Source organism: Physeter macrocephalus, chromosome 11 (genome assembly GCF_002837175.3).
Source record: "Physeter macrocephalus isolate SW-GA chromosome 11, ASM283717v5, whole genome shotgun sequence".
In the NCBI taxonomy this organism is placed as follows: Eukaryota; Metazoa; Chordata; class Mammalia; order Artiodactyla; family Physeteridae; genus Physeter; species Physeter macrocephalus.
The window spans coordinates 18,239,172-18,264,201 of NC_041224.1; the positions used below are offsets into that span (position 1 = coordinate 18,239,172).

General features: G+C 39.1%; 1 protein-coding gene across 1 annotated transcript in view; it reads right to left on the reverse strand.

Moving 5' to 3' along the window:
• The window catches only part of SPAG6 (sperm associated antigen 6), a 72,913-nt gene that overhangs the window by 30,970 nt on the left and 16,913 nt on the right, over positions 1–25,030 (reverse strand). The window contains exons 3-7 of the mRNA XM_024129712.1: positions 23,662–23,828; positions 19,790–19,973; positions 5,374–5,579; positions 4,310–4,483; positions 2,772–2,924 (exon numbers count right to left, since the gene is read on the reverse strand). Of these exons, the coding sequence (XP_023985480.1) occupies positions 2,772–2,924; positions 4,310–4,483; positions 5,374–5,579; positions 19,790–19,973; positions 23,662–23,828 (884 nt within the window). The remainder of the gene's footprint in view (positions 1–2,771; positions 2,925–4,309; positions 4,484–5,373; positions 5,580–19,789; positions 19,974–23,661; positions 23,829–25,030) is intronic.

A 25,030-nucleotide genomic window follows, 5' to 3' on the forward strand; every position in this document is an offset into this window, starting at 1 on the left:
GAGAAAACCATAATTCAAAGAGTCATGTACCACAATGTTCACTGCAGCTCTGTTTACAACAGCCAAGTCATGGAAGCAACCTAAGTGGCCATCAACAGATGAATGGATAAAGAAGATATGGCACATATATACAATGGAATATTACTCAGCCATAAAAAGAAACAAAATTGAGTTATTTGTAGTGAGGTGGATGGACCGAGAGTTTGCATACAGAGTGAAGTAAGTCAGAAAGAGAAAAACAAATACTGTATGCTAACACATATATATGGAATCTAAAAAAAAAAATGGTTCTGATGAACCTAAGGGCAGGACAGGAATAAAGACGCAGACCTAGAGAATGGACTTGAGGACATGGGGAGGGGGAAGGGTAAGCTGGGACGAAGTGAGAGATTGGCATGGACTTACATATACTACCAAATGTAAAACAGATAGTGGGAAGCAGCCGCGTAGCACAGGGAGATCAGCTCAGTGCTTTGTGACCACCTAGAGGGGTGGGATAGGGAGGGTGGGAGGGAGACGCAAGAGGGAGGAGATATGGGGATACATGTATATGTATAGCTGATTCACTTTGTCATAAAGCAGAAACACACCACTGTAAAGCAATTATACTCCAATGAAGATGTTAAAAAAATATAAATAAAACCTTTTGCTTTCCCTTGTTAAAAAAGTTAATTTAGAATCCTTTTAAAAATTGACTTTTCACCAAGTATAACTGATCTGAGAACAAAATACCTACTATAGATCCAAAATCAAATGAATAATATGAGCAAGAATCCTATTTAAGTAAATTTTAGGTGAAATATATTCACTAAAACCTTTTCTGAAATAGTAAATTTCCATTAATTTTGGTCAACATTTAAATGATAGTTTTGCCCATTTTAACATGATTGAATGTCAAAGTAGGGATGAGTACTTTCGTTACACAGATGGCATATGCTTACATCTTGCACTTCAAACTTCAATTTTATCTAAATAATCAAACCAGAATTAACTAAAGGGCCTCAAATGCATCACAGTTTATATACCCAAGGAAGAGTCAAATAACCAAATCAAATTATAATTCATTCTGTATAGGCATAATTTTCTAACTAACTTGAGACTAGAACAATTATTACCTTAAATTTAGTACCACAAAAGCCACTATCACATGGGTCATGCTACCAGAGCAAAGGCCAAATGATCATATATACTTTTTTTCCCTCCATCTTTAAATTAGGTTTTTAAGACCAATTTCTTAAAGAAGAGATCTGCCATATTTCTTTGACTTCTTTCTTACAACTAAAAATGTGTCTGCCCATACAAAAAAAAAAAAAGGTCAGAATCTTTCTATCTTCAGAATGAGGCAACTCTCCAGAAAGTACATACTTCTGAGACATACCAAGACTGAAGAAGCAGGAGGAAAAGAAGACAGCCCCCTTTACCCCATGCCCAACACTCTGACTTACTGGCCTCGGTTGTTTTGAACAGCAAATGAGACAAGGAGCATTGAATGTGCTTTGAACATTAGAAAGTATTATTTAGATTGGAGGTGTTGTCAGTCCTGAGAGTACTACACGGAACGGGAAAGGATAAGGCAGTGTTGCGTGGTCTGCCTCAAACAGCTGCTGCCCCCACCTTGATCTCCAATTAAATGCAAGATAAACCAGATGGGAGAGGCCAGAAGCAGCCCCAGACCAAAGGCAGGGAGCACCTCCTGGTTAGTCTGGGGAAGAAACACAGGAAGCAAAAGCAATTGCTGCTTCCTTCCTCATCCTTCCTACAGTAGGCTTTCTGACTATCCACAAAAGAAATGAGAATCAAGAATCCTGATCACATCCCCATGGTGACCCTTCAGAAAGCAGCACTACTGCTCTAGTCACTATCAGAGTCTTTGGTAACAGAAGAGCAAAAGGAAAAGCTAGCGATAAAAAAGGGAGTGAAGTAAAGAATTATCAAGGAATAGGTAGAAAATAAAGATCTGAGGCTCATTTTTATTCTGAGAATTAGCAAAGGATAAAAAAAAAATCCACACTTCTGTTTAACATACAACAGCAGATTTTCCATGCTGATAAGAAACCCACATCCTAGGGGGTTGCCAGAGACACTGGGAGCACACAGCCTTTGAAGCATGCTTCAGGAGATAATATTTATTCATTCAACAAATATTTTCTGAGCACCTACTATGAGCCAGGGCTACGTGATCTGGTGGGTTAATTCCAAGTTGTAAATTGAGATAAAGCCAAATTCCTAGAGCAAGGAAATAGCATGTCAGAAACATGCTATCCAACATGTGCTCTGAATTGCCCATGTCTAAGAAGAGAAATTAGCTCATGGAAGCTGAAGGAGAGAGAGCCATCCATTGTCATATCCTGCCCAAATGGCAGGAAGGGGGAGAATGTACGGAATAATAAAAATGACCACTGGGCATGTCATTTATGATAGCTGTCTTTAATCAAAGTATGCTTTACATATTTGTAAAGCCAATCCTTCAAGATACAAATACATGGTATTTAGATATAGGTGATACTAACACACAGAGGTGTTGACATTTTATTGATATTAAACACTGAGTAAAACTTTAAAATTCCTGCCAAGTAAACTTTACACTTCCTGCCAAGTAAACTTTACTTCAAGCACTGCTTTGGGAAACTTACTAATAAGCCTTGAAGAAAGCTGGTAATTCTTTGACTCTGGTCAGCTATATTTTACACTCTGTGGGATAGTATTAATCAGCGGTTCTGTCTTAGAGTATCTCACTGCAATAACTAGAGGAAAAGGAAGCAAGAACAAACCTTGGAAATGATGACCGCCATTGCCAGGTTCTCAGAATGAGCTGCCACGTAGCCAAGCATCATGATGCCTGGCAGCTTTATGTTTCCTTTGCAGGACCCAATGCAATCGATCATGGCAGCAACTCCCCCCGTGTTCACTATCAGCTGAGAAAGCTAAGAGAAAAGAAGGAGAGCTAGATAACCATGGCCCTAAAGTGTAAGATGATCTTTAAATATTACTTTAGCATTGCCAAATTTTAAAATTTAGGACCTAAAAAACATCTGGTAAAATCTGAAATATCATTTAGTGAAATTATTATATTTATCAAAGAAATGTACAAGGGTAACAATCCTGCTATTTCTAATGTACAGAATAGGCTCACCGAGAGGAGCCTCTCTGTGGTTCAGTTTTTCTTGCACAACTCTATCCTTATCATAGTGGATGTCAAAATTCCTCACCTAAACACTAAGCCTAGGGCTAGTTCATAACTAGCTAACTGCTGAAACCCCCCATCACAATGCGTGAGTAAGAATTGGATTAATCACTGAATGCTGAAAGGTGAGATCAGACTTGAAATAGTCTAGCCTCATTATCCTTCCTTTGCTAGCAATGATCTCTAGCTGACTGCACTCCAGTCTTGAAAAATCTCAACCAGATAAAGATGCTGGGTGAAATAAAGAATGAGGACTTGGGACTTCCCTGGTGGTCCAGTGGCTAAGACTCCGAGCTCCCAATGCAGGGGGCCCGGGTTCGATCCCTGGTCAGGGAACTAGATCCCACGTGCCGCAACTAAAGATCCCCCACGCCACAATGAAGATCCTGTGTGCTGCCACTAAGACCCGGCGCATCCAAATAAATACATAAATATTTTTTTTAAAAAAGAATAAGGACTTAAAAGTTTAGTGAAATGAAATTGATTAGTGAATATATACACAGAAACAGACATAACTTCAGAATCTACCCAAGTTGGCTTCGTCTCTATTCCTTTCCCACCTCACACTTCAGAGCAGGAACCACTGTGCAAAAGCAGCTGTTAGAGCGGTCACGCCAGGTCACAGGGGGCCTGATGGTCTCTCCCAACCTGGAGGGGCACCATCTCTCACTACGCCCAGCTGACCTAGAGTGACAGGACAACAAAGGTCCACGGTCCCTACAATCTAGAAATGGAAAGCAGAAAATGATTCAAAACTGAGATTTCAGACTCAAACTCCATTGACATAACCCAGTGGTTCTCAACTGGGGACACTCTTGTCCCCTAGGAAACATTTAGTAATACGTGAGGACATTTTTGATCGTCACAACTTGGGGGAGGGGTGCTACTGGCATCTAGTGGGCAGAGGCCAGGGATGCTGCTAACACATCCATCCTACAGTGCACAGGACAGCCCCTCACAACAAAGAATGATCTGGTCCAAAATGTCAACAGTGCCGAGGATGAGAAACCCTCAGAACATGTGACACCGCCCCTGAGCCCTGTGAACAAATTGATGTTTTACTTGAAAACTAAAACTAAGTGCATACTGTTGTATTTTGAAGCTGTTTTTTTTTCCTTGTTTTACCTCAGGTGTATGTTTTGCAATCTCTCTAATTAAAGTGGAAGCATTTTTCTTCACGTATTCATCTTTGTCCTTCAGACAGGTGAGTACAGCTGGAAAAATCTCTGCTTCAACCACCATTTCTGCTAGATCCACAGAATGTTTCGCAATCTGACTGAGAGCTGAAAGGACCTGACGCTGTTGAGCAAAAACCAAACCCAAATGTTACACAGACTCCACTGTGGAGTTCAGACATAATTTAAACAGCTTCGTACACATTCAAATTCCTTTATAAAGAGGAAAAAACAATCACACATCCAACATAATCTAGGAGTCTCGAGGCATTCACATCCTAGACTTCTTATACCTAAAAACTCAATTTCTTAAATTCCCTAATTTCCAAGTTAAACATCTTAGTTCACACTCTTGACTATTTAAATCTCTTATCAATTGAGGCTGGTCAAAGAATATGACCCTGGGATGAATACTATTTCTTAATTATGCAATACTTAAATTGTTAATTTATGATAAACACAGTAATGTAATACAGTAACAATCAAGCAGAACTAACATTTTGGGATACTGCCAATATCATTTTTTAAAACTTTACACTGCTCAATTAACATTAACAATTTTTAAATCTTACAGAGTATAACTATTAGAATATAAAAGTATAATTGATGGCTATTAACTGAAAATTAGATTTTAGAAAGCTATAAAGAAAGACTAATATAAATATGGCAATTTTTACAGGAAACTTAAATATAACAGTGGGCTAGAAAACCTTTAGGTCCCTTCTAACCCTGAGATTTAATCATTACGTGATTCCTTATTTTAATTATTAGTATTAATTCTGATGCTACTTCTAGTTTTCAGCGTTGCACATACTTTTTCCCAGTCACATCTTTATTGTCTAATCCTTACAGCACAGTTTTCACATATTAAAGGACCAAATACATAATATATTCATATCTGTTTTCCATGATAATTTACTAATTATTTTAAAATGTATAATATTAATCTGCACACATTTCCATCTTCTTAGATTATCGGAATCCTGGTTTGTTTGTTTCTTTATTTTTAAATACCTTCAACTTAGCATCAGGGTTCAGGATCATCTGGGCTAAGTGAGCAATTGCTCCTGCGTCCACCACTGTCTGTGCTAACTCTGGAGAATGCTTTGCAATATCACTGAGGGCCGAAGCAGCAATCCTTTTCAAAGCAATTTCTGGCTCTTGGATACAGAGCACTAAAAGAGGAATGGCTCCCGCGTCCACCACAGCTTGTGACAGCTCTGTGGGTCCAAGAAAAGTAATTAAGTGAGTATGGGTGACTGACCCTTGTACAAGCCACTTTTCACCCTGACAGATACAGCAAAGGGAAAAGGGGAGGGTGTACTTCACTGTCTTGACATCTGCATTTCTAATCAGGCTTCCTGGTTTCATGAACCATGTGGACCAATCCTGAGCTGAAAAGAATACAGGTCAATAGATGGACCTCCATTTACATGAACACATTTGAGGTAGATTAAGCTGAAATGGCTTCCTATTCTTTTTTTTTTTTTTTTTTAAGAGAGTAAGCAGATGTCAGCTGTTTAAGCTCTGACAATTCTGCACTTCTCAATAGGCAAGCATTTTATGCATGGTTTACAATAACAGAGAAAATTAAAGTACCAAAAATTTACCAACCACACTAATTAGTCAGTATTTTGTGCTATTTACATGAGTAAACATTAACATGAATCTTGTGCCAATAATGTCGATTTTTAAATTCCTTTCATCTTATTGTACTTTTAAAAGATTTTTTAAAAAACTTTGTACAATATTAAAAGGTGTATTTTCATTGTACATATAAAAACACTTTCAAAAATGAGAACTACAACTGAACAGGCTTTAATATATATAAATATTAATGTAAGATAAAGAAATAAATTTATCCTAAGCATTTTACATGTCAGAAATAGTATCTTTTGTATATACATGTTGATTCACTTGTGTGCCCAAAAATAACAGCTATAAAGAATAACACATTTTAAAATTATAGAGAACAGGAGACAAGCAGGCAGACCCATATAATATGCGTGTAAAAACTGTCTGTTGAGAAGCATAAAATAGTGCATAGTTACAGATTCTACTCTCATTGTACTCATGGCCTTTCTTGCTGAATCACATATACCCATCTCTATAATCTCTTCCTTTCAAATTATGCTCTCATTTTCTCAGATTTATAGCACCTTGGCAATTTATATCTTAATAGCCAAGCTATCAATTCAGCATATCTCTTAGTCTTTAAAGAAAATACAGTCTTTAATTTTTCAAAAGATTGGTAATATTACATTTTCTAAAAGGAAATAATGTTAGAAAATACAGGTTAGTGTCCAACACTTGTTTTCCTTCAATTATTACAATTATCTTAGAAGTCCCAATATTGCATAAATGATTCATTCATTCTTTCATTAAACAAGTATTAATGAAAGGTTATTATGTGTCAGACTCATTCAACACGGGTGCAGATGACACACTTCTACAAATTAACACTACACTGATTAGCAAATATGTTTCCATTAAAAAACCCAAGTGTGAAATATGAAATACAATGGGAAGTTCATCTATTTATGTATTTTCACTTTCATACAGTTTCTAAGAGTAAAGAATCTGCAGTAAACAACTGTTTAAAAAAGTTAAGGGCTTCCCTGGTGGCGCAGTGGTTGAGAGTCCGCCTGCTGATGCAGGGGAGACGGGTTCGTGCCCCGGTCCGGGAGGACCCCACATGCTGCAGAGCAGCTGGGCCCGTGAGCCATGGCCGTTGAGCCTGCGCGTCCGGAGCCTGTGCTCCGCAACAGGAGAGGCCACAACAGTGAGAGGCCCGTGTACCGCAAAATAAATAAATAAGTAAGTAAGTAAGTAAGTAAGTAAATAAATAAATAAATAAGTAAATAAAAAACAGTTAATATGGGCTTCCCTGGTGGCACAGTGGTTAAGAATCCGCCTGCCAATGCAGGGGACATGGGTTCGAGCCCTGGTCCGGGAAGATCCCACATGCCGCGGAGCAACTAAGCCCGTGCACCACAACTACTGAGCCTGCGCTCTAGAGCCTGTGCTCCGCAACAAGAGAAGGCACCAGAATGAGAAGCCCGCACACCGTGAAGGCTTCGAAGAGTAGCCCACGCTCTCCACAACTAGAGAAAGCCTGCACATAGCAACGAAGACCCAATGCAGCCAAAAATAAATAAAATAAATCAGTTTTTTAAAAAGTTAATAAACTATTAATAAACAGTTAATAAAACTATTAATAAAAACAGTGTTAATAAAACTATTAATAAAAACAAAGTTCTTTTTAAAAAATTTATCATCTTTGCAATTCCCATACATTTTCTTCTTTCCTTGAGTAACTGAGTAACATATCCTCCTCTTCCTGAACTCTATAATGTTAATAATAAAGCAAACTCAGTTCTTCTGACTTGTTACCCATTCCCATCCAAAGCTGTTTTCCATTCTTTCTGGATCAGTGATGCTAAATGAGGGGAAGGCTGGGGAGGGTACCAAAGAAAGGTTTGCCTGAAGGTAATGAAGCTTCCAGGGACCTGGATGGGGCCTAGCAATTTTGTACTTGCAGTTTCATATACCTTACATCTCCAATTTATATGGTCCTACAAAACCCAGCTCTGTTCTTGGGTGGCACATATTGTAATTCATAAATGATACTGTTCTACCACTTTCATATATTGGGTATCACACAGTGTATATAAAGGTAAGAGTATAATAGACCTAAATAAGGCACACCATACTATATTACACATTCCACAGGCTATTTCATCCTGCCTCTATCACTACTCTTTTTCCTGTGGTATATCCTTCTCCTCTTCCCTACCGTTGCTTCCTCTGGTATTTCTGTGCCAGTCGCTGTTGACGTCTACGCCATAGTCTTTGTCGGTCAGCGCGTGGGCTTGTGAATCAATCCTGGTGAATGGGACCTGAGTAGAAGTCAGCTAGAAGCATCTCTGAGCGGTTTTCCTCTGTAATAAACAGAAATACACAGGAGGAAACACTGCCTCTTCTTTGCTGGACATGGGCACATCTGCCTGCAAATGACATCTGGAACTCCTACAGCCATCTTGCAACTGTAACAGAAGAAATTGCCAATATGCTAAGGATGGCCGAGTACAAAAATGAAAAACATCTGGGTCCTCCAAGACACTGTTCAGCTGCATAACCAATCTTGGAACTGCCCTGACTCTGCACTTTGTGTCATGTGAAATAAAAAAATGTCCTCATTGCTTAAGCCACCTGTAGTTGATATTCTGTAACTTACAGCCCCAAACATATTGATACAATTCTGTCCTCTCTCAGGCTTGGTGTATGTACTTTTTTCCCTCTCTTTTCTGGTCATTGAGCGTTCATTACTGTGCTTACTATGTGCTAGAAACTTGGCTAGATCTTGGGGAAGCAGAATAGAGTAAAAATGTTGTTCTGCTCTAGCAGACTCTGCTCAGGGTGAATATGTGAACAGACCACAGCACAGAGTGGAGTTAGGAGTCGGGTGTGTGGAGAGTTTGGGGAAACACACGTGGGGTGCCGTGTCAGGCAGTGCTTCCCATCCTCCTTCCTGCTCCCCTTTTCTTTTCTCTCTACTTTTCTACTCTAAAAAAAGCAGTAGTAACCAAAACACATACAAAAATCTGGTACACTTAAAAGTTACTCCCTATAGGAGAAACCTCAAAGAATTCATTTTTAACTCTAATTTTGAAATGAGTCTGGGTTGTTTAATTAATTATTAAACTTAGGAAATCAAAGATTGATATGTACAGATGCTCATAAAAGGTTTGATCAAGAAAAAAAAAGAGCCAATTAATTTATCTTCAGTGCCTGAAAATATCTTAACCTCATTTTTTTTCCTTAACCTCATTTTAAATTTTAAATGAATCTTCAAAAAACAAATTTTTTAAAACTACATCTTCTTTTATGCAAGAACATGTGACATAATCATATACTGTTAGGTAACCAGCAAAATTAGTAGTTATGCAAAAAAAAATTCAGAGAAAGAAGGCTTTATGTTATACTAATATACTAACAAGATTTAGATGGGGTTGATGGTACTATCGGTGATATATTTTCTTCTCTATTTGACAAATTTTCTTCAATGTGATTGTTTTTAAAAAATAAAAGAAATATGAACATGTCCTTTGACCATACATATAGCTATTGCTGGGGCTAACTATACTAACATTACTATTCTAAAGAAAAATAAACACTTTAGCTTATTTCTCACTATGGAAGAAAGCTTCTTATTTTTAAAAATGGTGGGAATATGTCTCCTTAAAACAAAATATTAGGAAAGAATGCATAATTATTCTTTGAAGAATTACTAATATATACTAGAAATATTATCCATTTACTTTTTCACACTTTCCCTCATCTTAATTCATGCCTTTATTAGAGTTAAAATATTACATTTTTTAAATATTAAGGTTTATTCATTTTTAACAATTTTTTAGACTTCAAATTGTCAGTAGAAATAAAACTATCCAATAGCACCTTCCTTATTCATATATAATAATTAAAGCCATTGATTGCATGCATGTAGACAACTGGTATACAGTCCTCAAATCTGATGGTCAGCTGTTTTCAGTAAAGGAATAACTAGTTCTCTTTGGCCTCCTGAATACCTCACTGCTGAGTGAAGGAATTGAGGCAGCCACCTCTATCAGACCTTGACAAGCTCAGTACAACTTTAGATTTAATTTTTAAAACAAAAGGAGAGGGGCTTCCCTGGTGGCACAGTGGGTGAGAGTCCGCCTGCCGATGCAGGGGACACGGGTTCGTGCCCCGGTCCGGGAGGATCCCACGTGCCGCGGAGCGGCTGGGCCCGTGAGCCATGGCCGCTGAGCCTGCGCGGCCGGAGCCTGTGCTCAGCAACGGGAGAGGCCACAACAGTGAGAGGCCCGCGTACCACCAAAAAAAAAAAAAAAAAAAAAAAAAAAAAAAGGAGACACAGATAAAAGGGAGGACATTTAAGATCAAGATCAACAACATTCATAAAATTACTAGTATCTAAAGCTGGATGAATGGAATATTTAGCGATGGCTTTATGTTGACCAGAAGGGGAGAGCACAGAAAGGGAAGTCTATCAGCGTATAACAGGCACGGCTGTTAACACGTAAAACTAGGTGCGTCAGGCAAAAGTGATTTTGCTTTAACAGTGCTCACAATGGCCTTAACCCCCTCCTCTTAATTGTTAGCTAGTGGTTTGTTTAGATCAGGAGCGGTAAACACAGGGCCCAGGCAAGTAATTAAAATAAGTGAAGCCAGAAGGTGTAAGAAAAATAACGGAGTGGGAAGCACAGTAAACTGGAAAACGATATGCACCAGCTACAAGGAGCAGCAACTCCTCAGCTTCAGCCCAGCGCTGCCACATAGGGATATAGGCCAACCGTTGTCAGACCCTTGGATTTTTCAAGAGAAGCCAGACATCTGATTTTTAATGTGAAATTGCCTGGTTTTTAAGTGTTGGAAACTTAAAAACACACTGTGTAAGACAACATAGTGCAGGCTAAATAAAACATGTCCGTCATTTTACAACCCTAGGCTTAAACCTTACACCTTCTAAAACGAGCTGTGGGGACTTTCTGGATGTAGAAAGGTGACATTCTTTCGACATTTGATTCTTGAAGACACATTCTAGAGTCATAAAGGAAGAACCACTATAGTGGTTACATAAGAAAATTCAGAGGTGAATTCCAAGAAATTGATGAAAACCTAAAAATTGGCCTGCAAAAAAAGGATTAATCTAAGCATATATTATGATACTCCACTAATTTTTCTGCTCATCATGGAGATGTAAGAGGGAAGAATGTGAGCAAAATTAAGTGATCCATCATGAGAACTCATAAAAAGGACTCAAAATGAAGAGGTTCTCCTAAAGGAAAAAAAAAGGAAGGAAAAAAAAATATATATATATATTTAGCATGCTAATTCAAAAATAATTAAGCAAATCAAACACCTCAAAATCTCTAATTCCTTTTAACTTTATTGCTTTTTAATTTCGTTTTCCAAACACTGCTTTTAGCTCACTGGTTTTAAGCCCTACAAAAATTTCTATTCTATTTTTTCATTAAAAATAAAGTTATATGGGCTTCCCTGGTGGCGCAGTGGTTGACGGTCCGCCTGCCGATGCAGGGGACGCGGGTTCGTGCCCCGGTCCGGGAAGATCCCACGTGCCACGGAGCGGCTGGGCCTGTGAGCCATGGCCGCTGGGCCTGCGCATCCGGAGCCTGTGCTCCGCAACGGGAGAGGCCACAACAGTGAGAGGCCCGCGTACCGGGAAAAAATAAATAAATAAATAAATAAAGTTATGAATCTTCATTTCTTTGCATTTAGGTGGCCCTATTTGTTAGTTTAAAGATAGGCTGGTTTTGCATCTGGCTGTAAAACACAACTATATCACTTCCAAACCTTTGTGAAATAAAGCGGGTTAAAAAATATATTTAAGATTTGGCTATCACTTATGATGTCAATCTTATGTTATATAATCATCCCATTCAACCAAATTTTTCATGATTTGGTGAAATTACAGTAAAAACAAATATAGAGGTGTAATCGCCAAAACTGGTTATATACTGACCATACGCCAGTATGATTTTAGGAATGTCACTTTTAAAGTGGAAGAAATTTGTCTAACCCAGCTGTTTACAACTGGTTTAGTTACCTACTGCTACACCAAACTTAGCTGCTTAAAACAGGAAACGTTTATAACCTTACAGTTTCTGTAGGTCAGGAATCTGGGAGCGGCTCAGCTGGATAGTTCAGGCTGTGACCTCTCACTAGGCTGCAATCAAGCCATCAGCCAGGGCTGCAGTTATCTGAGGCATGACTTGGATACCCTGGGTCTACAGGATCTTCTTCCCAGCATACCCATGGGAGTTGGAAGAAGGCATCAGTTCCTCCCCATTTCTGGGCTCTTTCATAGGCTGCTCATGATGAGGCTTCCCCCAGAGTGAGTGATCCAGAGGAGAGAACCCAAGACAAAAGCCATAGTCTTTTATAATCTAACCTCAGAAGTGACATGCCATCACTTCTGCTATATTTCATTGGTGCAACGTGGGCGGAGACTACACAGGGATGTGACTAGGATGAGGAAGGCATGGAAGCCAGCTACCAAAAAACCTTTATTCTACACCAACACATCTGAGAGAGGCAATATCCTTCTATAGGTAACGATGGCTCACTAGAGCTATAATTCTGAGCTGAGAAACTAGTATCTCCAATCTCATGTCAGAGTGAGAAAAGATGGCGGGAATTTGCATATTATTATGAAAAAATCTAATGTATGATTTTTATTTATCCCCAGCTCCCACAAATGTCATTTTTCCTACCCATTATCTCCAAGCCACTTCTTTCCACCCATCTCCAGAGCCATCGGTCTAACCCTTACATATGGATTGAATGTCTGAGAGATTAAGGGTTAACACACATACATACATATGCTTTGAAGGTTACATAATTCTAGCTTCTTTAAAAAGTCAAGTGAGTCAAATAAGCCATTGATCTGGAGTTAACGGGGCCTTAGTAAGAAATTACAATCAGCTGGATGGATGGCGCACCTATACAAGGCTCAAGTATAAAAAACAGCTTCAAAATACGGAAAGGAAAAGTCAAGAAGTGGAGACAAGAGAAAGAGAAGGTGGGAAAAGGTAGAGTTGGGTACGGCCTTGGAAGATCATAGGTAGCATAAGATACAAAGCCATTTTTAAAACCCCGATTTTAGCAACTTTTAGTTTTATACTTTACTCAACAGCTGAGACTAAGCTGAATTGGAAAAGGCAAAGTTACAGAGAGGGTCTGGAGTGCTCTTGTAATGAAGAAAATAATAAATTACTTGGAATCAGCTTTTTACAAAATATGCTTTTTGTATCTAGACATGTTTCCATTCATTTCTACTTGCTTTATATAATATTACAACCATCGTTGTAGTTTCACTCCACCTACAATCCACATTCTGCTGCGGGGGGCGGGAAATCCTTAGATGGAAAATGCAGATTTTATTATTCAAACTTTCGAACTTCACTGGCATTTGTTCTTTGCTCCAGCCCAGTTTTAGGCAAGTCCCTGCCTTCGAGGAGCTCAGGCTGACGGACGAGGCTAAACAGTAAAGGGTTAGCAGTGCCCCAGTGGAATTCTCTACAAGAACACACAAAGGACAGAGGAAACAGAAACGAAACACTGGATGGTTAGAAAGTTTACAGGGCGTTTTTATACAAGTGGTCCCCGGTCAGCAGTTCTTGGGGTGACTGCCTCTGGGTGGTTAATGAAGCTACCTGTGGGCCTCCACTGTCCACTTTTATTCCTGAGGATGAGCCAGCCCAACACTGTTAATAACTGCATGCTATCCCACTGAGTAAATATTCCATGATTTACTTAACCTCTCTCCCCCACCCCAGCTACTCAGGACACTTAATTGTTTTGTTTGCTTTGGGGCTTTGCCATTCTTAAGTTCAGTACAGTGAACTTCTTTGTGCATTAAGATTACGTTTATTTATTAGTTACCCATTGCTACACACAAAATGACCCAAACTCAGCAGCTTAAAGCATCATTCCTTATCTCATATTTTCTGTGGGTCAGGAATCCACGAGCAGCCTAGCTGGGGGGGTTCAGGCCTGGAGTTTCTCAGGAAGTTGCTGTCACACTGTCTGCTGGGGCTGCAGTCATCTGAAGGCACAACTGGGGTAGGATCTGCTTCCAAGCTCACTCGTGCAGTTCTAGGAAGCTCCAGTTTCTTGCTGGCTGTCGAAGACCTTAGCTCCTCATGACATGGGCCTTTGCACAGGCTGCCTGAGTGTCCTCATGTCACAGCAGCTGGCTTCCCTCAGAGTGAGTGATGAGAGAACCCCACAGCAGAAGCCTCGATCCTGCAGAGCTGGTCACCTACTCTCAGAAGTGACAGACCATCACTTCTGCAGCATTCTGGTGGTAACACAGACCAATCCTGGTACGATGTGGGAGGGGACCATACAAGGGTGAGAATGCCAGGACATGGGATCTCTGAGGGGCATTTGGGAGGCCAGCTACCATGGGTCCTACACTGATACATATATACTCTACCGGTTAGACAAACATACACACATTCACACATATGTGTGTGCATGTATGTGTTCAGTTAAGATAGAGGCTCAGAGGTGAAGGTCCTGAGGGGAAGAGTGTTGACATTTTTTGAGGTTCTTGATATTTTTAGATTAAACCACATGAAACTGCTGTTTTTGTTAAGTCAAAACCAACCAATCAAATATAAGTAATTTCATAAGGTCAACCTAATATGACTGCAATATTGTTTTCCAAAGGGGATTATCAGTATGTGGTCCCATCAACAATATGCACGTCTGGTAGTCTGGCCACTTATAAAGTACGTTTCAGCCCTTACATCAGTAAGTGATTGCTCGAAGTTGACTCATCATTTACTTCTCCCCAAATGGTAAGTTTAGTTCCATATTCCTTAACCTACTACACATATTACTGTTCAGTTATACTGATTAATAAGCATGAAAAAAAAATAAGCATGAATATTAAGTGTGACTTTTTGAGACCACAGCATCGCCACTACATTGCCTTTTAACAACAACAACCCCCCCACACACACACACAAAACACAGAGTGCAGGCACAGCAACTCTTAGTCAGTGCTGTGAGATGGGAATGTGAGCCACGTATATAATTTAAAATTTTCTAGGGAACTCCCTGGTGGCGCAGTGGTTAAGAATCCACCTGCCAATGCAGGGGACACGGGTTCGAGCCCTGGTCCGGGAAGATCCCACATGCCGCGGAGCAACTAAGCCCACGCGCCACAACTACAGAGCCTACACTCTAGCCCACAAGCCGTAACTACTGAAGCCCGCGGAGCAACTAAGCCCGCGCGCCACAACTACAGAGCCTACACTCTAGCCCACAAGCCGTAACTACTGAAGCCCGCGGGCCCTAGAGCCTACGTGCCACTACTGCTGAGCCTGCGTACTGCAACTACTGACATATGACATAGGAAAGAATCAGGCCAGCCAGCTCTGTCTGGATTCCTTCCTTACATTATCTATTTGGTAAACAGGATGTAATCTACTCGATGTTCCTATAGTATCAGAATGAGCCAATTCCTGCAAGCACTGCTCATCTGTGGCTGCAGCAATCTCCTCTCCTGACTGCTTCTGAGCTGGAAGGGAAATTTCTCATTTGATTTAGGATATAAATGATATCCCTGGGAGAAAGAATAGTCACACATGTGGAAACCAGTCATCAGGGATTAAAAACAGAGGTATCTGGCAAGACTATCAGATACTACAAGGAGCTTAAAATGAAGAATGATGAGCTTTCATACACTTGCCTTTCTCACATTATAAAAAGGAAGACTCTCTGAAGGGTTTTGAGTAATTGCCAAGCAGTTCTGCCATAAATTGCTGTCTGACCAGAATAAATCATTTAACGTCTCTATTTCAGTTTCCTCACCTATAATATGTTAATATTATATATATAATATAATGTGTTAATAATTAAAATGTTTTAGAACACCTAATCAAACGTATTCCTCTTTGCCAGGACTGAGAACAGCCAAAGTTTATTCTGAGACAGCAAAGGTTTACAGGAGACAAAGTTCACAAGAGACAGAATTTTTAGCTAAAGCTCCTAAACAAACACCAAAAACTTATTTTTCAGCCCAAATGTGGAAGATCATTCCTACAAAACGCTTACATGGCTCCTCCTTCCTCAGGCTGCGGCCAGGCCGCTGCTCTCCCCTCTGTCCCAAGTACTCTGATGACTGCCACATGCTGCACACAAGTTCGCTGGCGGCGCTCCTCCACGAAGCTGCTGTGCCACCGACGGGCGCAAGGCCAGAGCCAGGCTGCCAGGCGGAGCAGGGAAGGAGGGCCCTGAGCGCGAGCAAGCCCCTGCCTGGGCCCTACCGGCGCGAGCACCGAGGCCGCAGAGCCCACCGCTCCTCCTGCCTCAGCCGCTGTAGCTCCAAAAGCAAGACTAGTCCTTGGAAATAGTGAGAGATTTGACACCGATTAGGTAAATATGTAACCAGAATAATTCTGCTGAGTGGGAGAACGTAGCAAGACGGAGGAAGAGGGACAACCAGTCTGAGAAGAATTCTACCTCGACCTTTATTAAGGAGCCCAGAGTAGAAAGAAGTAGCTTATTTATCTTCCGAGTAAGAGGTACATATTATCAATTGTATTCCGTACCTGGTGAGTCAATCGTGGAAATTTAATGAGACCATTTGCCCCGAGTTAAAACCACCACCACCACCATTTCTGGTGGATAACCCCCAGTTTCCCTTGGTTATCTGTAAAATGCTTTAAAATCTATACATAGAAGTAACTTTCAGAAATCGCATTTTTCAAATAAGAAAAAGTCAGATGATGCCCATAGATTTCCCTCTTCTACTAATTGTATGCTTACTTTATTTTTGTTTCCTATACACAAAACGTTTTTCCTTAAAGGTTCCTTTCTTATTGCCCTTAAAGGTACATTTCTTTTGCACCTCCTTTAAGGTTTATATTTCTTAAACTATCTAATCAAACAACTTACCACGAATACCCAGAAGAAAACACTGAATGAATCCCTTTAATCTCAATATATTCCATTTTTAAGAAATCATCAAGAAAGAAATCAGGTTATTTGGAGGTAAATCTTCTATTTTCACTGATATTCAGGATATGAATGATGACTTACTGCTTACTGGATAACAATTCCCTTTCCTTCTGAGAAATCTATGCAGTAATCTCTTCTGGGAGCTTCTGGGTCCCAAGCCCCTAACTACTGTGAAATATTGAAATTACACTGGGAATTCCATGTGGGAGCCAGATTATAGCAAAAAAATGGAATAGAATCCCGAAGACAGAGCCTATTTATGAACTATAATCATTTAGCCTCAGATTCAACAAAAGGGAGGTATGGAAAGGTTACCTATGGGCACCTGCCTCAGCACGTATCTGCATGGTTGTCCTCAAAGCTCTTTTGCACCACTCTTTAAAATACTCATGTTACAATCTGCTTGCCGTGAAGTCCTCTGACATTAAAAAAAAAAAATTACTAAATATACTCATGTAGTTTCCCCATGATAACCAGCTTCTAATTTAAAACATTCCTTCAGCTTTCTCAATCAACATGTGTTAAACAATAGTCCTAAGGTGAAGCTACTTGGAAAACCAAAATCCAGATATTAAAGAAATAATTTTCATATACCAATTCTGAATCATTCGAAGCATAACAATAGTTTTCTTTCTCAATTTACTTTTATATCATTTTATTATTTTGTCTCCAATAGTGTCACCATTTAAAAACCAAATTAAACATAACCATGGGGCAGCCACTTCCTGTTTCTGTTTTGAGTTTCTCCTTCAAAACTCTTTCAAGGAGCACTTAATGAAACTGTATGGTACAGGGGTTGACATATGGCTTTGGAGTCAAGACAGATTTAGACTCAAATTTTGGTTCCACCATTAACATGACTTCAGGTATCCTAAGTTCCACTTTCTTCCTCTTTTTAACAGCGAGAGTAATACCTGCCCGAAGTGTATCTGTAGCCAAAATGAGATAACATCCTAAAGCATACTGCACAGAGCCAGGCACATGGTAATTACTTGATAAACGGTAGCTATTATTTTATACATGCACACACACTGAAAAATCTGGAAAACAAATTAAAAACATCCTTAATTCTATCACCCTAGTAACACAAACATGTACGTCCTTGTAATTTACGTCCACATAAAAATTTATTTTTATATTATTATAATTGTAATGTGCAATTTTGTCTTTTTTTCACATGATAATCACTTTTCCATGCTATCATGTAGGGTTCATAATTACCTTTTATTTGTTGAGTGAGATTCCATTGAGTAAACTACTATAATTTAACCACTAAATTCCTGCCAAATATTTGAGGGGTTTTGATATTAGAAATAATACTACAATAACATTTGCATGAATGCAGCTTCTTCATTCTGTGGGATTCTTTCCTTAGGAAGAATTCCCAAATCAGGCTTTCTAGAGTAACCATGAACTCTTTCATGGCTTAGATTAGTTTTGCCAAATGCCTTTGCACAAGTTTATACAATTTGTAGTGCCTCCATCAGTGGACAGAAATATCATCATGCCCTCTCAAACCTTCAGTATTAATACAGTATTCATACCTTGCATCTACTGATTACTTACCAGGTACCAAGCATTGGTCTATCTCATCATCCTCACAGTAAATCTCTGAAGTAGTACTTCCTCTCTTGCAGATGAGGAAGTTAAGTTTCAGAAAGTTTAAAAGCCATGTCCAAGGTTACACAGCAACTAAGTAGTAGAACTTGGACTCAAACTCAGACCCTGTCCTAAGGCCACAATGCTCTTAACCACTTGGTTATATTTCTGCTTTACTCTTTTTTCCCCCCAGATAATAATAAGTAGGAAAAGATACTTTCACTGATGTTTTAATATGCAGCTCTCTGATTACCAGCAAAGTTTACACTTTTACATATGTTTGTCTTAAAACTGTTATTTTCTTGTTGTGTTATTTGTTCATACTATTTAGCAACTTCCGTAAAGTGGTGGGGGCAATTTTGTTCCCTATGTATTTTTTACCGATCAGATGTGCCAGCACAACCTTCACACAAGAGGCCCAGGCCCCTTCCTGATGGCTTCATCGAGCTCAGTTTATAAGAACAGGTGCTCCTTCTCTTTCTCTTCCTTCCTGACGATTATGGGCTGAATACAAATATGTTCTAGCAAGTTACCACGTCCATGTCTTTTCAACAATATTCACTCATACAACATGGCTCCTGGCTGGCTTGGAACACCCTACCATAAGTGAGAGTGAAGACCCAATGTCCCCTGAGGGGTGACAAACTCAAACAATTCTGTAATGAAACCAATTTACCAAGGTCCTTGAATCTAATCAATACCTCATTCTCCCCACATCCCCGATTCCCTTTCTGTCTTCAAATTTTTCTTTTGCTAACTAACATAAAGACTGAAATGTACAGGTTTTTTGGTGAATTTGTGATCCAAACAACTTGGCTATCATTCAAAACTTATCTCCCATAGGGCTTCCCTGGTGGCGCAGTGGTTGAGGGTCCGCCTGCCGATGCAGGGGACGCAGGTTCGTGCCCCGGTCCGGGAAGATCCCACATGCCGCGGAGCGGCTAGGCCCGTGCACCACAACTACTGAGACTGCGCTCTAGAGCCCGCGAGCCACAACTACTGAGCCTGTGCTCTAGAGCCCGTGCTCCGCAGCAAGAGAAGCCACCGCGATGAGAAGCCCGCGCACCACAATGAAGAGTAGCTCCTGCTCGCCGCAACTAGAGAGAGCCGCCGCGACTAGAGAGAGCCTGCGCACCACAACAAAGACCCAACGCAGCCACAAATTAAAAATTAAAAAAAAAAAGAACTCTCATATCTATGGTTTACTAAGCAAAACCAGATTTACCTAATTAATCTAAACTTAACAATCCTATTTTATAATAAGGCCCATTACCTGCATTATGTCTTGCAATATAGCCAAGTGCCCAGGCTGCAGCCTCTTTGACTCCAGGGTCAAAATCTTCCAAGCATATCACCAGTGTATCCAGTGCTCCACAATCCACTATCGCCTGAGCTAGTTGGGGAGAATGTTTACCAACTGCTCGTAACACAAAGGCAGCTGCTTTCTTGTAAAAACGCTACAAGGATAAATAGACAAAACTCAAAGTGAATTGAGCTAAAAGTTAAAATAGACCAAAACCAACATTAAAATGACATTGATATATTTTTTTTTAAAAGCTCAAAAAATAAATAAATAAAATAAAAAATAAAACTAAGAAAAAAAGCTCAACAGTTATTAAATATGAGATGAAAAACATCCTGCAATATCATCTTGATTTTTTGATGTTTCCCCCATTGCTTTTGTTCAGTAACTGAACTGAAAGGATTTAAGTCTTAAAATGCATTTCAAATGTTTTACTCTGAAACATGCATTTGGAAATTGTATAAAATAAAATATAAACATTATATTTCCTACAAATGCATAAAATAATGAGATTTAATGTTTGTGCATTACAGTGAAAGGTATTTGTTTGCCCTATGGGAACTCTTAGATTGTTAGCGCATGCAACTAAACTGTCACCTAACAAATTCGTTTCCTTTACTTGCCCTCAGTCTCTAAGCATGACCTCAACTAACCTTGCTGGTGTCCCACGTTATCCTGAAGTAACAGCTACGTTCTGAGGCTCACTTAGCAATCATCAGATAAACATAAAGGCAAAATATTCATGATACATTTTAAAACTCCTCCTGGCAAATAAACCAGCCCAACAGGGGGTTATGTTATTTATCCCTTCTTAGAAATGCTTTTTTACAAAGATATAAATGACTTACCATTATGTGAATTTCAAGTAATGCTTCATATTTATAATATGTTCTATATGTAAATTTTATCAGATTAAGAAATAAAACTGAAACACAAGACTAACCTGTTTTTCTTCATATTGTTAAAAAAAATAGATGTAGAGGAAGTATTTGGCTATAACACTCACTGTTTTATGGTTAGCATAATGACACAGTAATAGTCTCCTAACTCTATCTTTCATTAATAGAGCCCAATTAATGCCCTATTTTAGCTTCTAAGTTTCTATTTCTTTACAGTGACTACAAAAAAAAGCGACTAGGTGACTGTAGCATCTGTTTTGAAAGCATTCTATTTACGCAGGCTAAAATATTAAGATTCAATAAAAAATTATGTGAGAGAAAATACATCAAGTATACTTTAACATATTATATCTCCAAAATCAGTATATATTGACAAGATAAGAAATACGCTATGTTAGTAATGATGTTTTGATTTGATATATTTCTTTAGTTTCTTAAATGTCAACATATACAGGCATTAAGATATTTGTTATAAAGTCTAATTTTACATGTCAGTAACCAAAAATCTCCTACTTTATTATAAAAATTAGAATAGTTTTAGAGTAGCTTCCCATAGATTATTTTCTCATAATTGTGGAAAAATAACGGTGACACATTTCTTGTCATTACCTTAAGCTAACTTGACTTTTTATATTGCAGAATTTTCAAATTCACACTTTACTGGGCATCAATAGTCAGTACTAACTACAGTGCCTAGAATATCACTCTCTGATCTCATTCCACATCCCTAATTCTCTTCTCTCCCGGAATTCCTCACCAAAAGAATTACCCTTTTTTTTTAAAAAAAAAAAAAAAAAAAAAAAAAGGGAAGGAAAAGCAAAACCAGAGGACTTTGTACCTCATAAAGAAGATATGAAATCTCCTGAGAGAAATGGGCTAAAGGCCTGGTAGGGGAAGGAGACAGAAGCCTGTGAATGACGCTTCACATTCTCACTTTCTCCTCACTTCTGCCCTAGTACTTTTTGTCTCTTTACAGCTAATGGGTACTCATTCACACTTAGAAAACTTCTGTTGAGAACCTTCTATGTGAGACACCAAACACAGACCCTGCCCTCAGAGAAGGAGCTGAGAGTCCAAGCATTTGACGACAGAAGGAAGGCCTACAAGAAAAATAAAATTTCTGTAACTCCTCCTAGGGATAAGACAGTTATTAGCAAATTACTCTCCAATCTAAAAAAATAAGGCACATTTTTAAACAATTAGGATTTTTTTTGGTAAATACACATAACATAAAATTTACTATTTTAATCATGTTAAAGTGTACAATTCAGCGGCATTTAGCACATTCACAATGTTGTGCAACCATACCTATCTAGTTCTAGAATATTTTCATCACTCCAACAAGAAACCTCCTACATGCTAAACAGCCACTTCTCACTCCCTCCTTCCCCCAGCCTCTGGCAACCATTCATCTGCTTCCATCTCTATGGATCTGCATATTCTGGATATTTCATATAAATGGAATCATACAATATGTAGCTTTGTCTGGCTTCTTTCTGTTAGCATAAAGTTTTCAAGGTTCACCCATGTTGTAGAATGTATCATGATTTCATCCTTTATTATGACTAATAATATTCCATTGTATGGCTACATAACATTTTGTTTATCTAGTCATTCTTTTGGCTATTGTGGATAATGCCGCTATGAACATTTGTGCACAAGTTTTGTTTGAACACCTGTTTTCAATTCCTTCAGAAACATAACTAGGAGTAGAACTGCTGGGTCATATGGTAATTATGTTTAACTTGCTGAGGAAGTGCCAAACTGTTTTCCATAGCAGCTGCACGATTTTACATAACTTCTCCACATCTTCACCAACACTTTCATTATTATTTTCCTTTTTTTCTTTCTCTTATTTTTTATGGCCATCCTAGTAGGTAGAGTGCTATCTCATTATCTCATTATGTTTGGTGGTTTTTTTTTAAGATTTGATTTTATTTATTTTTGGCTGCACTGGGTCTTCATCGCTGCGTGCGGGCTTCCTCTAGTTGCGGTGAGCAGGGGCTACTCTTCGTTGCGGTGCACAGGCTTCTCATTGCAGTGGCTTCTCTTGTTGCGGAGCACGGGCTCTAGGCGCACAGGGTCAGTAGTTGTGGCTCGCAGGCTCTAGAGCGCAGGCTCAGTAGTTGTGGCGCACAGGCTTAGTTGCTCCGCGGCCTGTGGGATCTTCCTGGACCAGGGCTCAAACCCGTGTTCCCTGCATTGGCGGGCGGATTCTTAACCACTGCGCCACCAGGGAAGTCCCCCCATTTTAAAAATTGTATTGTTTGTCCTTTGGTTACACCAAATAGGAATTTAATCTTAAAGGCATGTCAAGAAAGATACATCCCTAGGTTATGATAAACAGCAGGATGGAATGAACGGTCCAAGACCCTATGTAGAGGAAGATCCTTAACTATTGTTAGAAACATAGAGGGAACCAGACAGCATGAAAAAAACAATGGAGGCACTCTTATATGGCCCTTAAAAGGGCTGACATGGTTGCATACTTAGAAAAAAATGCTTTGTCAAACCTTCCATTACATGTATTCTCCTTCCTTTTGGATGCTTCTCTCCCCCTTGCTTCAAAGCTGTCTCTCACATTGTCCATTAACCCGATTTCACCATTGTATATAACTTATTTGCCCAGGGCTCCATACACCTAAGACTGATCCTATAACTTGAATAAACCCATGCTGAGAAATACTGCTTTATGTATAATTCCATTAAAAATTGTAATATGTTTTCTCCTTATATTAACAGTAATGGAGAAAAGCTGCCTATCAGCCCCAAAGTAAAATACTCTAAAAGTATTATTACGTGCAGTTCAAAGAATTGAAGGTTGTATTAACATCCTAATAATTCTATGCCTACAAACTTGCAACTGTACCCAAACTATCAATTTTTTTTAATCCAAAACAAACAAACAAAAATACATATAACTTAGTTTTTAAAAATTCTTACATTCTGTTCTGCCAATGAATAAACAAGCTGTGGAAGAATGTTGCCCTTCACGACTGCTTCTGCTAGGTCATCATTATAATTAGCCAGTCTCCCCAGAGCCAAAGCAGCAGTCTGTTGAATTGTTGGGACCACATCCAGAAGAAGAGGCCTCAGCAAAGACATTACACCTAAGTTATGAGAAAACAGAAATCAGCAAATTTTAAATTAAAAGGCAAGCATACCATTCAGCATATACGCAGATAGGAAAATTCAGGGGAATATATCAGTAAAACAACAACAACAAAATCATCCACTAAAAACTAATGGGATATTAAGCAGCATCTAACTGGCTAAGGCACAGAATAATACAACCTGTAATTATCAAAGTAGCAGCTTAGCATGGAAATAAGAAAGGCTTTGGAGAACCAGAGTTTAAATCCCTGATTTGGCAAACACTAGCTGCCTGACGTCATGAACGCAGAGAGAGGTTGTAAAGCACAGAGTAGGATGCCTACCTAGCACGTGGCAGGGAGGCAGGTGTTGGGGAGCTGGGTCCCTCCCACACAGCCTTTGCACATCTTATCTTTCAGGGCTCAGTTCAGTCCTTTCCTCTCAATCAAGTCTTCCAATGTTTTTTTCTCTGATTCCAACTGAACTTTACTTCAGGGCTAGGTGAGCTAGGAGGGCCATTTGGCTAGGGCCTCCCATTCATAAAGGGCTGCAAATTCAGATTTCTGACATTATCTCCAAATAAATAAATCACAATACTAGCTCTCATAATATTCATTCTAGGCTTGAATACATAGTAGGAATACCATCATAAAAACAACAATAATTAAAGTAGCTTATATTATATATTATTTTGTGCATGCATTGTTTTAAGAACTTATTTTCCATATTAAGTCACTGAACTCTCATAACAAACCTAGGAAGTAAGCCCTATTATCATGTCTATTTTACAGAGGTGGAAATGGAGGCTGAGAAATGTTAGGGAAATCCTCACACAATGGTGGAGCAAGGTTAGCAATTCAGACATTCTTTATTGATACTTACTAAATAAGTAATATGTATGGAAAATTGAGGAGGTGGGGAAAAAATGATTGCATTTGGGCCATTTTACTGGATACTTCCAACTCTGTATTAACTTTGCCTTACTATAAAATATGCAAAATAGTCAACTGCTATTTGTGCTTTAATGATGGTGTTTTAGTCTAAGATTACAAAAAAGGTAATGACAGAGAGTTCAAACTAGAACAAGTTTAGAAACTTGACTTTCTAAACTTAATTTACAGCAGGCTATTCAACTTGATGTTATTACATCTTTCCTTTAAAAACATACCCCAGCTTCCCTGGTGGCGCAGTGGTTGCGCGTCCGCCTGCCGATGCAGGG